The sequence below is a fragment of the Tympanuchus pallidicinctus genome, unplaced genomic scaffold (genome assembly GCF_026119805.1).
Source record: "Tympanuchus pallidicinctus isolate F22 unplaced genomic scaffold, pur_lepc_1.0 scaffold1, whole genome shotgun sequence".
Lineage (NCBI taxonomy): Eukaryota > Metazoa > Chordata > Aves > Galliformes > Phasianidae > Tympanuchus > Tympanuchus pallidicinctus.
Window position 1 is genome coordinate 57280453 of NW_026294618.1, and position 18237 is coordinate 57298689.

At 35.8% G+C, this 18237-nt stretch overlaps 1 protein-coding gene across 4 annotated transcripts in view; it reads left to right on the forward strand.

Moving 5' to 3' along the window:
* Positions 1-18237, forward strand: part of ADGRG6 (adhesion G protein-coupled receptor G6) — a 110619-nt gene that overhangs the window by 81413 nt on the left and 10969 nt on the right. For all 4 annotated transcript variants that reach the window (XM_052675599.1, XM_052675615.1, XM_052675622.1 and 1 more), the window contains 8 exons: positions 2388-2528; positions 5039-5155; positions 6740-6785; positions 8040-8146; positions 11137-11264; positions 12371-12639; positions 14068-14179; positions 14474-14757. In XM_052675599.1, coding sequence (XP_052531559.1) covers positions 2388-2528; positions 5039-5155; positions 6740-6785; positions 8040-8146; positions 11137-11264; positions 12371-12639; positions 14068-14179; positions 14474-14757 — 1204 coding nt within the window. The remainder of the gene's footprint in view (positions 1-2387; positions 2529-5038; positions 5156-6739; positions 6786-8039; positions 8147-11136; positions 11265-12370; positions 12640-14067; positions 14180-14473; positions 14758-18237) is intronic.

Here is an 18237-nt window from a genome sequence, read left to right on the forward strand (position 1 = left end):
ATTACCTACTGGGATTAAAAAGAAAAAAAACATTAAAAAAAAACAAAAAAACACCAGAACACCAGCAATCTACTATAATTTGGGCCAAAGAACCCAAATCTGAACTCAGACTAAACATAGCACTATGATAATTGTTAAAGAATAATCACTAGAGTGTAAGCATCTAACAGAACAAAATTCATTCATGCAACTAGCCAGATATTAATCTCATCTTTACATAAGCTACTATGTACTTTAAAAGCAAAAAGCAGTAATGAAGGCAGTGTTTAGTAGTACTAGTAGTATAGGCTACTGGTGTTTTATTTGCTCCTTATGTAGACTTTGGAGCAAAACTCAAATGATGATTTAAATAGATGCAAATGGGTTGAATGTAATTGAGTTTCACACATTCATATTCATAGAAATTTCAGCTAAACATTTCTTTGAATCAGTTTTATTAGAAATGTCTGATGATTTTAAATCTACTTTTGTTTAGCTCTCGTATTAATCACAGAATCATAGAATGGCTTGGGCTGGGAGGAACCTGAAAGATCATCTAGTTCTAATCCCCCTGCCATGGCCAGGGTTGCCCATGGCCCCATCTACCTCCAGGGATGGAGCATCCCTGACGTTCAATAGCTGATTGTTCTTTGATTTTTATCAAAGGAATATTTCTTCTCCAGATTTCGTTCTGTATTCATGGAAAGAGGAAAGGAAAAATTCTGAAATTGGGCTTGGAATATTTGCCTGTATAATAAGCCATCTGTGGCTTGAGAACATCCAGGAATTTTCTTGCCCTGGAATAATTTATTAGAGCACTGTCTAAATAATCATAAAATAAAAACTCCGTCAAGTTATTTATAATGTTCCTTTTGGAACACAAGATTGTTCACAGACTTTTACATTTCCAGAATTCTTAGCACCCTTACTACCAGAAAACTCAGCATCTATTGTGGTCACAGCTGCTATTTTCCATGCCTATCAAGAAAGATACTTGCTATCCCTGCTGGAAGAAGATTCTCCTCTGAAAGCACAGGACTTTTACCAGCAGTGTGATGATCTAGGATTGTCAGGGAACCTTAAAGTCTTTAAACTGTATGTCAGAGTGTTTCCAGATTTTCTTTCATATTGTTTCTTGAAGTAGATACCAAGCAAGTGTAACCATAGTAATTTGGAAAGATTCTATTTTAGTCCTTTTTGTCTTTTTGTTTCTTGCCAAACCTTTGACTAAGTTAGGTTATAGTGATTCATATTATTAAATTGTTCCTGTAATATATCCTTGCTTCTTCATAAAAACCTCTTCCACTCCATTTGCAGACAGTACCTAATGGGACATCTTTATTACATGAGTATCTTTTGCTTAATGTGGCAGAATTACACTTTGACAAACTTTCATTCAAGTGAACTGCTTCTTATTAATTTCCATTGTTGCCTGCTAATCACAGTAAATCACTGAAAATTTAGAATTTGAATAAATCTATCAGTTGCCTATGACTTGTAGCCTTCTAATAAATAATGATGTTTTTAGAATCATATGATTAGTCATCAGAGACATAAATATAACTTGGGTCTGAAGAAGTCAGGAGTGTGAATTTCCTTATCTTGCAGTAAAATTCTTGAACACTTTTACAATAGCCAGTATTAGATGAATTACTCCTCTCTTTCTGATGGATAGCCTGGTACACATTGAGTTTGTCATGGTGTAACAGCAGGCAGTCATAGACATACTGACAGATAGGTAATGAAAAACAAGCTTGTATCCTCTTTTATCTTTGCTCACTTATTACATTCATGTGCCATAAAGGACTTTCAGTTGTCTGGCATGTTGCCAATATTGATTATTCTCATGACAAAAAATGTTTTTTTTTATGCTGCATTGCATGATAATTGTAGAATGGTGACACTAACTATTATTTTAATGTCACCTTTCTGTGACATAGTAACTGTAAAAGCTAGTAAGAGAATTAATTCAGATATTTGATCAAACACAAAATTACAACTAAATAAAGAATGATTGGAGTATATTTTTTCTGTTTTCAACATTGTTTTGTGCAAGGAAATATATCTTAATGGTTACTGAAAATTATTAAGACTGCTGTAATTGCCATCTCAGTATTTTCAAATCATTATATCAGTGAAACAGAGCTCTTTCTTTTTTTTTTAAATCTACTGTCTTCCTGTAGCAAAAATTTAATTTCATGCTGTGTGAAAAAGCCTCCACAGCTAACTAAAAAAAAAAAAAAAAAAAATTGAATTGGATCTTGCATAGGTACAGGTAAAATTTATGCTGAAAGTTCTAGTTCAATGTTTTAGATATCTTCATAAAGCATTTGAACACAGTTGTGGACAAAGGATGGCTTGCTTTTTGTTTGAATATGTTCTTTTCTTCTGTTGTTTTTATTTAACAGATAGACTTTGACAAGGATCAGACAAATGCCATTGCTTCTGTCATTCTACCACCAAGTTTACTGAAGAATTTAAGTCAAGATGACATTGAAGTTATATCAAGGGCTCAATTTACTTTCTTCAATAAAAATGGTCTTTTTCAGGTAACCTTCAGTGTGTTTGAAGTAATTTCAGCTAGTGTAAGTCAAAGGCAACTGCTAAACATTTCCCATAGGTATCAAATGGTGATAGCAAACGTAGGCATTAGAGACATTTGAATTCAGTGACAAAATAGCCATCCACACTGAAGTAGTGTGAGCAATTTAATAGCAGTACATTCCTGTGACATTGACGTAAACATTTCTTTCAGAGTAATCCACAGCAAGCTGGATCCCATCTGATTACAGTCAGTGTAAAGTAGTGAGGCCCTTGATAGGGAGTATCTTCTATAGAGGTGCTTTTATACAAGTCACTGGTGTTCAGTGGAGCTGGGTTCTTTTATATCAGTTGGGAATTTGGCCTGTAAATCTGCTGTTATTTCTCTTTACCTTGAAAGAGTTGATTGAAAGTCGTACCCAATGGGCTACTTATATCTACTCTGAAATTCTGGACTGACTACCATTGTACAGAGAACATTTTTTTCTATACATACTATTCTTTTTATGTGCTATCACAAGCAAACTTTATTTTAATGATGTCTGGATCTATTTACAGACAACCTAGTCACAGAATAAGGATAACTATATATTGGTACCTGAAAACAAAAGGGACCCAGATTGATGTCTTTCTCTTCTCCTTTGTGTCCATGCACATATTGATCATAAATATTTCCTGCATGTTTAATGCAAAAAAATAAAAAATAAAAAAAAATACATAAATGAAAGAAAAGTAGAATTAGAAAGAGTTTTACAGCTTGGAAAAAAAGAAAAAAAAAAAGAAAAAAAAAGAAAAGAAAAAGAAAAAAAAAGAAAAAAAGGGCTTAATTAATATGGAAATATTTTATAGTAAACTGCAAGCTCAGAAGATAACTCAGAAGGCTTTAGTTTGTTTTCCCATTACTATTTTAAGTGACCTTCGACTCTTGTATATCTGCAGAACTCTGTAGTATTGCATTGTTCCTATATTGTCATTTTTATTGGCAGTGTATCCAGATTCTTCAGATAATCAAGGCAAGAAATTACCCATGACCCTCGGTTACCTTCTAAAATACAACCTGAAGTATGTTTAACTGTTTAAATTAGTATTCGTGTTAAGGCTACTTTTTGGAGAAAAAGGATAAATATTCTTTAGTAAAGAAACCAGGAAAATACGGATATAGGATTGTCATAATTACATAAAACTATACCAAGTCTAAGTGTTTTCTTTAATGGTGATTTTAAGTGATTCTTAATCATTCACTGAAAATCTATCAATGGTTTTTGGCCCAGTTTGGCCCAGTTCTATGACTAAATGGTGTGGAGGGACTCACAGCCCCACGCCCTGGGAGAGTAAGAAGGGAGAAAAAGGGAAAAGCTGGGGAGACGGTCCTAAAAACAAAATAGTGGCAACAAGCTAAGGGAGAAAATTAATCTACTAAATATGATAGTAGGATGTGATATGGCATAATATAATACACGATGTTGTGATGTGGAATATTGATAACAAAAAATCATAACGCAAAAACAAAAGAAAAAAATTCTAACATAGCATGCGACCAAAATTCCATAAGCTGCTTTATCATGGAAAGGAATGCACACATCCTAGTGCTGGAGCAGGTGTCAGTACCCCAAGCAAAGGAGCACAGTGCCAGTTGTGACCCCCTAAGTTACAAAGACATTACTGTCTGGCATATGTGACAATGACCTGATAAGAGACTAGCTGGAGACCAGGGAAAATACCTTAAAACCAATGAAGTGAACACTTCATTTTAGGCAATTGCAGTACGTAGTGACCTGGAAGTTTAAAGTTTCTGGTTTCCCAAAAGGACAACCAGCTGTATAGCCATTCAGGCTTTGATGAAGCTTCTTCACAGGAAAATCAAATTTTCAAAGCACTACCATTTTAATAAATTCTCAGATTACAAGGAAAATTTCTTTTTTGGAAAATTGTCAACCTGATATTTTTCATTTAAAGATATAGATGGCATTAGTATCTTCAGTCTTCTATTTACATTCCCACTAAATAAGACCTTACAGTATGCCTTTGAGTTTTTTCACTATATGATAATAAGATGGAGGATGGCTTAACAACTGTCCATAGGAAACAGAATATTCTCCAAAAACTTTGCACCTAGCAAAAAAAAAAATTTTAAAAATAGTGTCAACATCAAGACAAGAAAGCTAGTTCATTCTCCTGTAGGGAAATAAGCTTATCATATCATGGTTTGTTATCTGCTACTTTGAGTTACAACTTTGGTGGCATCAGACAAAATTATTAAAAGGGGAAAGGGTACCTTCTAACCTCTCATTGTAATAATGCCTATGTATTTTTATGACTATAAAGAAAATATGGAAACTTTCATGAAGAAAATCCATTATTTTAGTTTATAAACAGAATGTTATTACATTACGTGATCAAAAATGCAAAAATGCTGACAGTTTATTTATTCTGGCATGCTACGAAAATGAAAATGTACTCTGGCTTTTCTTTTATGTGCTATGTAAGCAATTATGGTTTTTTTCTGAATCTTTTAAAGGATGCAGAAACTCCTGGAAACTTGACCAGTTTTGTGGTGGCATGCAGTATTGGAAACATAACTATTCGAGATCTTCAGGAATATGTGAAGATTACAATTAAACATACCAAAATTCAAGTAAGAAGAGACTGATTATTCAAAAGAACAGGAATGCAGATTATGTATAAAAGGGCTACTTCAAAATTAATGCCTCCTATCTTATTATCAAGGCCCTCAACCTCAGTGGCAGATGAGGCAGTACAGCAGTAGAGATTGAACATTTTTTTGCTGTGAGACAGATGGCGACAGGTAGTCTGATGAGATGCCATCTGACATGGAAGTGCATTTGAAGCAAAGGTGTGTCACTGAATTTCTCCATGGGGAAAAAATGACACTCACTGACATTCATCAACACTTGCTGAGCATTGGTGGAGATCAAACAGTGGATGTGAGCACAGTGAGGGAGTGAGTAGTGTGTTTCAGCAGTGGTAACAGCAGCAGTGGGTCACCTCCACTGGGGCACATTTCTAGAACAAGCATGGCATTCAAGCTCTTGTTCTTTGCTTGCAAAAACTCATAGCTAATGGTGGTGACTATGCTGAAAAATAGCATTTTGCAGCTGAGACTTTTCTCTATCAAGTGGTGGCATTGTGTCCTTCGTATCTGTTGTAGTTTCTACTGAAATAATTAGGAGGCATTACTTATAGAGTGACCTATTAGTAAAGACTGAGCTTATAGCTTCATTGATTTTAGCAGATTTTGTATATTAACTCAAATGTAAATAAAATCTCTAACAAAGCAAGTAAGCAAAAAGTGAAAAATAAATAATCTCATTCTCACACATTCCTAATCCATCCATGATTTATTAGAAAGACTATTGATTCTGGCACTCAGAGGCAATTTGTGCAAATAACTATTTGTAAAACCCATTTTCATGATCAGTTTATGACAATGCTCATGACCAGGGACATTATTTATTAAGCTGGAACTTTATAATGACTTAAATTCTTTGATTAAACAGAAATTTCTTCATTAATAATTCCCAAAGATATATATATATATATTTATTATGTGGATTTCTGCACAAGAAGAATGGGCAGAACCACATTTTTTAAAGATATAATTAATTCATGGAAATAAAGCCCCAGTGCTACCCTTCGATACCTACAGTTTCAGTTAAAAATATAAAACCACAGCTACCAGTAGTTACTGCAAAAGAGACAACAGCATTAGAGAAATGAAGAAAGACGGTGTTGAAATTCAGTACATAGGTAGATTTTTTACACAGTGATAAGCTGATTCATTATTTTGACATTTCAATTCACTTTACTTCTTGGTTTTATAACTATTTCAAGGTTAGGCACAACAACCTCCACTCAAGTTCAGCAGACTTTTGCATGGTTGTGAGGCCAGTTACATAGAGGATTCACTGAGACATAAACAGTAAAACAATACTTAGACATTGTAAAGGCATCATACTCATGGATTACTTTAGTGAGAAAAAAAAATGTTCTCATTCTGAGGATGTGGAAAGATAATACTCCTTTTTGTAATCTGTGCAAATCTGTCTTTCTAGAAGAATAAGGTCTAGCAGAATTCCACTGCTTGTATTGTACTGTCTTTCTAGCAGAAATGTACATAGAAAAACATTTTCTGAAAATGTATGTATTGATGAGATTTGTATCTGCAGAGGTATAAATAGTCTTTTCTGTGTGTTCTTAGGAAGATCCTAAGCCAACCTGTGTCTTCTGGGATATGGCCAAAAATGGTAAGTTTAAAAATACCGTCGTTTCTTTTATGTGAATAAAAAATCAGTCACTGTCTTTGTTTCTTCTTACTTCTTTATCAGTTTGAAAAATTAGGTGACAACTTTAGACTACATCATTTCTTCTTATTAGTAAAGTCACTTGTAAAAGCAGATGTTAAATATTCTTATTAAAAATTTCGCTTGTAATCTTGGTTAACATTTTAAATTTGTAATGTTTCTTTATTTTTCTGTATCTGATAACTGTTCTTCACTGATCTGTTTATATGTGAAAATCAAATAATAATGCTAATCAGATAGATACATGTTTCTTAGATATCCTGCTAAAATTTATTGTCCAACATAGCAGATGAAAGTAGGAAAGTCGGTCATAATTACTGGGGAGAATGTAGAAGAATAAAAACAGAGAGAGAAAAGAAAGAACTAATTAGTAATCTAAATTGATAAAGCACATCCAAGGAGAAACAGTTTTGAATGATTTTGGAACATCACAGTCTTCTGAAAGATTTTGTCTTGAATTGGAGGTAAAGTTACGGGGTTTGATAGATAATTTGCAGAATTTTTCCTACAGTTGGCAAAACATCCTGAAGAGCTCAGAGAACATGAACAGTTTCTCAAAATTAGCTCATACTGGAGTGGGAAAAAAATGAAAGAAGTTATCAGGAATGCAAATATTACTTTTTTACAGTTTTTTTTTAAATAAAATATTTCTACATTTATTTTTCAAGAAAATGGGATAAGAAGAGGATAGTTTACTTCATGTTTTCTTTAAGAATATCTGAGAATATCCACTCTGATCTTTTGTACCACACACTGCAGAGAGGAAGGGTGGGATCCTATGCTTGTAGGCCATAAATGCTTTCATGTGCCTGGGGATGTGTGAGTAGGAGGAAGGCAGGTGCAATCATCACATCAGGGTGGTATAAAGGAGTTCTAAAACCATTGTATCCTTCGGTAAAATTAACGTGTGTCTAAATGCATGATCCTTGTTCATTAGCTAAAAAATTCCCTAACTTTACTATAGCCCTTGTTTCTTCTCAGTAGGCCATAATTGGGACACTTGTCTGATGGAATTCTCTTAGAAGCTAAGAAATCTAACACTTTCTTCTTTAATGATTGATTGCTTCTAATATCCACTTGTGTTATATGTTTATTATTTATGCATTTCCGCTTTTGCTCAAGATGAGATGAAGAACCCAATGAGAAGATCATAGATGTTTGTTGGGAAGTAAAGTTACTCCTATTCCATTTCTACAGGTGGCAATGGTGGCTGGAACCCTACGGGCTGTGAAGTGCAAGCAGAGTCCAATGAAAATGAAACAGTTTGCTTATGCAACCACCTCACACACTTTGGGGTACTCATGGTAGGCAAACTCTTATTGTTCACTAGATTGTCTTTCCTAGAAACCATAGCATAGTTTTTCTCATCAGTCAAGACAGCTATTCTCATTCATGTTTGTTTTGTGAGCTATTCCTTTTATACATGATTTTTAATTTTCATACATCATTTTCCTCCTATAAAATTTTCTTTTCATAACAAAATATCTAATGATAATCACCAAAAACAAATAAAGTGATGTGGCTAAATAAAAAAGAAATAAAATTGTCCCCATAAAAGTATTCTGTATTTTGGAAAGTACTGTGCCACAGCAGATTTCGGGCAAAGGCTTCTGAGCAAATAGCATATTATATTATCCAATTTCAAAGCCAAGACATGGCTGGGTGAAAAAGAAGACCAGAATAAGACACTATAAAATGAAGGAACAGTACTAAATCTTCCACCAGCAAAATGGAAAAAGTAGGAAAATGTTCACAGAAAAAAAGTAGAGAAATATTTTTTTTTAGAGGAAGAGGTGAGGCACTGGTTTCAGAACAAAAAGCAGAGCACTGTATTTTTAGGGAAAATGATCAGGGAGAAAAAAATGTCCTAAAGTCAGAGTAATAGCTAATGAGAACAAAAAGTCAAGACAATGGAACACAGTAATTCCACCTCATCTCAATATTCAAGGGGCTAAATTGGAATACTTTATTTAGCAAAATTGATTAACTGTTACTTCCTCTTTTTTAAAAGATATATATTTGATCAGCTTTGGAGTTGCTTTGCAGTAGAGAATCACAGAATCACAGAATGGCTAGGGTTGGAAGGGACCTCAAGGACCATGAAGCTCCAATCTCCCTGCCACATGCAGGGCCACCAACCTTCCCATTTTATACTACACCAGGCTGCCCAGGGCCCCATCCAATCTGGCCTTGAGCACTTTTAGGGACAGGGCATCCACAACCTCTCTGGGCAGCCTGTTCCAGCACCTCACTTCTCTCTCTGTAAAGAATTTCCCCCTGACATCCAACCTAAATCTCCCCTCCCTCAACTTCAAACCATTTCCCCTTGTCCTGCAGTTATCTACCCTTTCAAAGAGTTGATTGTAGGCTCCTTTTAGGTACTGAAAGGCTGCAATGAGGTCACCCCGCAGCCTTCTTTTCTCCAGGCTGAACAAGCCCAGCTCCCTCAGCCTGTCCTTATAGGGGAGGTGCTCCAGTCCCCTGATCATCTTCGTGACCCTCCTCTGCCCAGCAAGAGCTGGTACAAAACATATATAACTCCTATTTTATCAGAAGATTAGGCAAAACCTCCAGACTGCATGGCTGAGATAGATAAACATTAGCATATCAAGAAGAGGGACGAGGGTACCTTCCACCTCAGGGGCATGATTGTGCATGGTGATATTTGGATGTCTCCCGTAATTTGTCTGTTTGATGTGTTTTTGAAAGAAAAAAACTCAACATGAAAAGGATGAATTATTTCTGTCTCAGCTTAAAATTTTGTGATTTTTTTACCCTCACTAATAGGGCAAACCTTTTTTATTTTTTTTTACTCCAAAATTTATTCTTTGGCCTGTGATTAAAAACTGCTGAAAACCTGTTGAGTTCTTATCGCAGCAATGCTCCTAATGAAAATAGATGTGGTTGGTTTTTTTTTTTTTTTTAATTGTTGCAGTGACAAATTGGATTTCTCTGTGACAGGGAGTTTCAGGCAGTGACTTTTTCAGTTTTGGCTTTGCATAGCCTTCCTAACAGAGTTGCTCTCTTCACATCATGCTCAGATGTCAATGGAAAATAGTCACAAGCTTTTTATCTTTTTGCAAGCTAAACTGTGGTTTTGTTTCACTTTTCATCCCTGAAGGGGGAGGGGAAAGGATTTTCTTTAGAATATGCTCAATGAGTTCCTTCTCTACCCTAAATGCTTTAGTGACATTAAGAAATAAGGGAGAAGTTCTTTGAATTTGGGCTGTGTTCCAACAGATTTTTTACACAGTTTTGAACCTTCCAGTTGCTTTTCCATTTCAATAATCTTATCTGACTTTAATTCAGATATTAAATTATTTTCAAATAACAATCTCTTTACATACATAATATGTTACAAGGTTGGGACAGAGTTTGAAAAGCTGCATACAGTTCCTTCACTTTTTTTCTGAAGAATAGCATGTTCTGCAGCCTTCCGTTGGTTCTTTCTGCTAGATGTTGCTATCTTTTTTTCTAAGGAAGACAGTTCCACTGACTGTAGAGCAAATGATATTAAATGCTAATTTTTGCTCACACAGTCCATGGTGATATAGATCCAAACATTCTCATTTTTTCTTTCCCTTAAAAAAGGAAATAACCCTGGCATTTATTCTCAGACAGGACTATGTGGCAATTACAGTTGGACAGAGAACTGGAAAAAAAAAATCCCCAGAATGTTCCTACTTCATTTCCAATCTTTTTTTGAAATGTTGTCACTATTTTTCTGAGCAATTCTATATATAACTGTAGTTTGCATGTCAAAACAGACCATAAATGCAAAGAACAATATCTTGCCCTTGGTTTCACCTATAGACAACTAGGTAAATTGATTCTTATGAGCTCTTCTAATAATAAGAAATGATGTCAAAAACTCCCCAGAACATTGTGCATTTCATTATGAACAATTTTTAGATTACTTTTTCAATAGATGTTCAACATTCGTATCTTCTTAAAGAGAGTTGTGCATAAGCAACAGAAATTAAGAAATATATATTTTATCTGGGAAGATTTTTTCCACAGAAGGACATGGAAATTCCTGGTACTGAATTGTAAGGAGCATCATCAAGCTCTGTCTATCTGCTGAAACAAGCATTTATAATTCTCACAGCACAATGTTTTCAAGAACAGTGGGAAGGAAGTGAGAGGTGTAACAACTATAAACTAAGTATTCTCGGTAAACATGAACCCTGACATCAAGTTATGTTGTTATTGCCAAAGTGTTTCCAAGTTTCACTTGACTAATTACCAAGAGTGTTGTGCTGCAACTGACGCCTCTTCTTTCTGTCTCCCATAGGACCTTCAGGGAACCACTACAGAAATAGACCCACAGAATACCAAGATCCTCACTTTCATCACTTACATAGGCTGTGGGATATCTGCTATATTTTCAGCTGCAACTCTTCTGACATACATTGCATTTGAGTGAGTACTAGTGCTGTAAAAAAAAAAAAAACAAACACAAATGAAGTACACTTATGTGATAAAATAAATTAGCTATATGTTTTTCGTATTATTTCTTGCATAGGAAGGAAAGCATTCAAAAAAAAACAAATTCTGAGCACAAATATGGAAGTAGATTTATTTATTTATTTATTTGTTTGTTTGTTTATTTATTTATTTATTTCAAGAAGCTTAGGTTCATATTCTCTCCTGCTTTAAATATGCTATGTTCCTCAGGCAAGGCAACAAGGTTCGTGGGACCCAATATACTCTCTCATGAGTATGATATTCTCTAGGTCCAAAATAGATCTATATTATAAAACTCACAGCCAGGCTTTCTGTGAGGAAATAAAACAAAACAAAACAAAAACAACGACAAAAAAAAAAAAAAAAAAAAAAAAAAAACCAGCCATGAAGCCAAGTTATTCAGCACTTTTAACAAAGCACTATAGGAAATGCAAGGGTTTTGAAATAATGCAGCTTTATGAACAGTCAAAAGAGAAAACGAAGTCACCTCAATGCAAAGCAACCATCCTGCCATTCTACTAAAGGATAGTTTTCTGAGGGAAAAAATAGGGGGCTTCTGAGATCTTCAAAAATAGTTCTAAATAAATCTCTAATAATTGCATTGCTATTGCATTACCTAAGGTATAGTGTTTTTGTCCAAGATGGCAGAAATTGCCCCACAGTTCGTACATTTCAATGCGTTTCAGTTACAAAAAGAAAGAAACAAACAAGCAAGCAAAAACAAACAAACAAAAAATCCCTGACAACAGCACCAGTAACAGAAGAAACCAGGATATATTGGTCTGGATGATATATTCCAAAAAGTTGCAGATATTAATATATGAAGTAATTAGACCTCTGGCCAACTATATTTTGAGAGTTTGCTGTTAATTTTTTTCTGTCTTTATTTTAGGTACACAACACAATGCATTATGTTTAATTTGAAGATTTGCTAATGCAAATAAATGAGTTGATAAAATATTTTGACAATTAAGTAGCTCATTAAGGGCCCAAAAAAGTGCTGACTTTCCCTTGGGTAGTTGGAACCAATTAATCTTATGCTTCTGTATTTCTCTCACTAGGAAGCTAAGAAGAGATTATCCTTCCAAAATCCTAATGAATTTGAGCACAGCTCTGCTCTTTCTGAACTTGACTTTCTTGCTTGATGGTTGGATTGCATCGTTTGACATAGATGGCCTCTGCATAGCCGTTGCTGTACTTTTACACTATTTTCTTTTGGCCACCTTTACATGGATGGGACTAGAAGCCGTTCATATGTACATCGCTCTAGTGAAAGTGTTCAACACCTACATACGGAGATACATACTCAAGTTCTGCATCATTGGCTGGGGTGAGTTCCATAGAAGCAGTTTTTACAGTGTGCTTTTTGAAATGATATTTTTTAGCAGACCAATGTCACAGATACAAAACAGAATCAAAATCAGTCTAAAGTTTCCTTCCCTCACCCTGAGGTGCTGGCACACATCCAGCTGAGGACTCTGTCACGGAGACCAGAGTTCCTGTGGATGGTTCAGTGAAAACACACTGGAACTGGCAATCTCTGCCTCAGGAGAAGCAGAGAGACCAGATACACTAGTGTTTCCAAAGAAGCCAGCATGTTCCTGCCATATCAGAGACAGAAAACTGTGGCACAAAATAAATTCATATCTTCACACTGACTTTCAAGAAGATCTCAGTTGAGCCTGCAGTTTCTTGCCAAAAATATATGGCGGAATCAGAAGTGATCAAACTTTCCTGAACTTCAGCAGTTTTTAAACAACAGAGAAATTCTTCCTGCCCTAAGAAGCATACACTGAAGGACCGAATTGGAAAATGTAATACTGAAAAATAATTGTAAGGCTCAGGCAGAAAGGCTTTTATTCTTCATTTTTTTTATATCAGGAATCTGTGCTTTCTGTCTGAAAGCACATATTGTGTTTGAAATAATACAGTACAATACAAAACCATTAACCTCATGACTAGAGCACTGACCTCAGTCCAGCTGGTAATTGATGTCTTTCCATCGGCTACTAGCATCCTTTTTGGCAACATTAGCAGAGGACATGGACTGAGTGGTAGGAAAAGCAAATTAACCTCTTCCCCCTTTGAATCTGTTTTGTCATTGCAGGAATAAGGCATGTAAATAAGGCATGTCAGGAAATGTGCATTTGCTCCATGTGAGCTGTATCTCCTTCTCTCCTTCTACGCATAGTTCTTTTCCACATTATTATTTTCTTATTATTTTCCCAAAATATTCTTTTTACTATATTAATAAAACAGAAATAGTCTTCTTTTTCTTTTTTTTTTTTTTTTTTTTTTTGGTTGGTGTTGAAGTTAAGGGCATCTAATGTTTTAGAAAACATGAAGATATTTTCAGCTGAGAGAAGCAGAGCAGAAATTACAGGTTTGAGTTCATGTTCCCCGGTTTCTCATCCTTCTTAAATGACATCAACATCCCTGGAAAGAAATCGCTCCAAAAATATCCCAATCCCAACTCTTCTTTGATCTTATTGTTTCAGTAATTTGTTAGTCTCCTTTCTTCATTATGAGAGCCTGGGTGCAAGTTCTTTGAGAGAAATACCTTGTCACATCCTAATATAGCATTTTCTAACTTAAAGAAAGGACATTAAGTAGTTTTATGTAGTTTTCTGACATAGAGCTACCTTGTGATACTCTTTACTAAAGCACTACTGTTGGAAACATTGATAATTTAGCTTTGCACGGTAATCTTGAAAGTTCAAGAGATTTGAGAGCAAACTACAGTGTTCTTGTATTACAGGTTTGCCAGCTCTAGTGATAGCAATTGTTTTGGCGAGCACAAATAAAAATGCAAGTCACGTTTATGGCAAAGAATTGTATGGCAGAGATGCTACTGGGCAAGGGGACGACTTGTAAGTATTTACAATCTTTTACAATTTAGCATTCAGCATGGAGAAAAGAAAAAGCATTATCCAGATAGCTTTGGAAAACTCATATGTGAATAAAACAAGCAAAATGGACAAAATTGTCTCCTAAATTTTTTAGTCCAAAGTGCAAAGAATTTCAAATAATTCACTTGAAATTTGAAATTTTTCATTTGAAATTATAGCTCTGCAGAAGAGAAACCATATGTAGACAGATTTTCCTTGTAGTTGAATAAATGATGTTATGTGCTACCTAAAAATGATTGTACTTTTTTTTTACAGCTGTTGGATCAAGAATAAGGTTGTCTTTTATGTGACTGGTGCTGGATACTTTGGAATCATGTTTCTCTTGAATGTTGCCATGTTTGTAGTAGTGATGGTGCAGATCTGTGGGAGGAATGGGAAAAGAACTAATCGAACTCTAAAGGAAGAGATCCTGAGGAATCTCCGTAGTGTGGTCAGCCTGACCTTCCTCTTGGGCATGACATGGGGCTTTGCCTTTTTCGCCTGGGGTCCCTTAACTCTGCCCTTCTTATACCTCTTTTCCATTTTCAATTCACTTCAAGGTAAGCAGAATTTCTCTTTCTTGTGAACAAACAATACTTGAGCCATTGCTGTTCTGGGAGATCTTACATCCAGTGATCCATCTAGGGAACTCAGACCCAAGTTCTCTGGATCTTACCCTGGTACTGAAACATCATTAGTTTACTGTTTTGTAGAACACTTGTACCTACAACATATGGGTTGAAGGTCTTTGTTAGATCAATTAACATTTCAAGGCCTTTTAAATAAAATGCACAGTATTATAAATAGTGCTATTCCTAGCTAACAGTCTGCAGTGATTTCTGCTGATAGATTCTGTATGACCTTCAACATTTCCTTTCATTGATTACAACAAATATAGGAAGTCTCTTTCCTATATTTTTTCCTGTAGGGAATTTGTAAGGCTCATAACTATTTTATTAAGCCATGAGAAGCTCATAAGGAAAAATCTAGTCCTGTGTCAATGTGGAGAGATGGCACAGAGATAAATTATATTATTTGGTTCCTCAAGGAAAATCCAGTGACTGTTGTAGGCGGGTTTTTGTGTTTACTTTTGCTGAAGTTTTGAGTATTTTACTTTTCCAGTGTGGTTAATTCTTCTGAAAAATGCTATAAATTGCAATCAATTATAGTTTACAGAATCATATTGTTGCCATTCAGAAGAATTTCAGTTCAGAGCTGATTTACTCTGTACCAAATGATGTAAAAATCTCCATCTCTGCTACTCATTAATACAGAAGAACAAAAGCATATGGAGAACCCACAAAGGTCACTGGAGGGGTACGTGTTGAACCACACACATATTAAAATGAAAAATATTAGTTTACTCAGGGAAAAAGAAAAAAGGCAAAACAAAAAGTAAACCCAAGGATGTCATTGGAGGAGCATGTGTTATGCCACACAAACACTGAGATAAAAAAATACATAATTTCCCAAGGTCAGCAAAATAGCTTCCCTTAATGGAGTACTTAATGTAACACTATGTGGTTTTTATCTGTTAGGGTAGAGACATATTTACTGCACTAAAAAGATTTATTGAGCTTTCGTGAAAAGAGAATGATGTTGTCAGTTTTGTTTTGGTTCAGTTTCAACCTGAAAGGCTAGGCAAAATGGCAAAAATTGTTTGAATGTGGTGTTCTTACTAAAGACTTTTTTTCCAGTGGCCAAAGTCTAATACTCCCCCAGGCACATAATGAGATATTTGCTGTAATGTGTCTGTGTCAGAAATTCAGAAAGGCCTAGAGAGATTAAAAGCATGGGAAGAACATGAAAAAAAGATTAAAACTCTGAAGAGCATGCCAAGGATCAAATTCAGCAAGTATTCTTTAACCAGATTTTCCAGTGCAATCAATTAAGCATGTGCGTGCAGAGTGCACACAAGGTTGACCACCACTGCTTAAGTCTCTGTGGGGTAATAGCACTGTCAAATGGAAAAACAGTAGGTCAGAAGATGAAACCAAAAACCCTGAGAAGTAAACACAAGAAGATGAGAGATATGCTTTTGATGGATTGCTGTAGCAAAGATGGCATAGTATACATTCATACAGGTCATAACAAGCATAGGAAGATAATAATCCTGTATCTTATTGCTTAATGCTTATTGCTGTGTCTTTAGCTTTAGGCAAAGCTAAAGAAACCAGGAAAAGAACATCTCAAATCACCAGTAACTGGTGCAGCACGCATCTACCTAGAAGTAAGAGGATAAAATAGCGCAGAAGGAAAATTAAGCATTTGCATCAGGAAGCATTTTCTAGCATCCAAAAATAATTCAGTGTGGAGGTCTTCCATCATTATTAGTATGAGCTTAATTACTGAGCCTTCCATAAATATGTCTATTTTCTCTCACATGTTTATGAAAGCTGTGCTAGTGTTTTAAGCTGTACCAGAAGCCTCCATTGACCTAGTTGTCTGTGCACTGGCAGTGAAAACAGTACAGTGCTGCAACTACTGTGTTACTGTACTTTGCTATTACATCTACATAGGAAATGATTTTTCTCTCTTTGACACTTAGAGTAAAAAATCTGGGAACATCTCTTTTTTGGCTGCTCGTTTTATATATGCCTGGGCAAGCCAAATACTTTCAAGTTAGGGCCAAGCTAGAGCCAAGCCTAGGGTCTGATTTGTCTCTGGGAAACAAAACCAAAGCTGTGTTACTAAAGCACATTGTAAACTTAATGAATAATGAAATACAGAGAAAAACATTTCAGAGACCAAGCCCAGACAGGGCAAAGGCAAAGTACATAATGTAGTGCATTTGTTCTGTAATGCTCTAGACATTGGCATTTTCTTTTTTAACCATTCAAAATGTTCCAAATATTCACCACAATTTAATTAAATATCAGTTTAATAAGTTGGTAGTAATGCAGAAGTCCTAAGAAGTACTTAGGGTACAAACAGCTGCACCTCTCTGAGCAAGTAAAGACTGCTAGAGATTGTGTTGGAATTACTCTGTGCTTAAACAAAACGCACACAGAAATATCTTACTAACTGCAAACACAATAAACAGATTTGGACAGAGCTTGCATGTTTTATGCATTAAGGTACCTTCCTTACATTGTTCTTCTCATTTTTCTTTTGACATTTTTCATTAATGCAAAATGTTAGCAAAGTTAACTGTCTTGGTTCTCTAACCTAGGTGGTCTCAGCCTGGCCTGAATGCCATAAGCAAATACACCCAAAATTCAATGACCAACATTCAATGACCAACCAAAATTACCTCAGCATTTTGGAGGAAATAGGATAACTTTATGTACCAGATCTGCTTTTCCAACCTATATCCTGCCATTGCATTCTTACTAGCTGAAACTTAGTGGGCCATTAACATATGTTGGAGAGGAGTCCAGAGGAGGGCCACAGAGATGATCAGGGGACTGGAGCACTTCTCCTGCAAGACAGGCTGAGAGAGCTGGACTTGTTCAGCCTGGAGAAAAGGGCGCAGGGTATCCTCACTGCAGCCTTTCAATACCTAAAGAGAGGCTATAAACAGGAGGGGAATCAACTCTTTGAAAGGGTAGATAACTGCAGGATAAGGGGAAATACTTTTAATTGGAGGGAGGGAAGATTTAGGTTGGATGTTAGGGGGAAGTTCTTTACTATGAGAATGATGAGGTGCTGGAACAGGCTGCCCAGAGAGGTTGTGGATGTCCCATCCCTAGAGGTGTTCAAGGCCAGATTGGATGGGGCCCTGGGCAGCCTGGTGTAGTATTAAACGGGGAGGTTGGTCGCCCTGCCTGTGGCAGGGAGTGTTGGAGCTTCATGACCCTTGAGGTCCCTTCCAACCCGAGCCATTCTGTGATTCTGTGAACGTCTTAAAGGAGCAGTCTTTGAGGATGGCAGTTAATTATGTTGCCTAATTGATTTATTTTTTGCATTTACTTGCCTTTAAGATATAATCATGTGGGATTTGGTAGTAACATTTGTCATCAGATATTCAGCCTTATGTTGGCTGGCTCCCAGGGAATAAGAGTAGAATGAGAACAGACCAGGACAGGGTAGGATGGAAG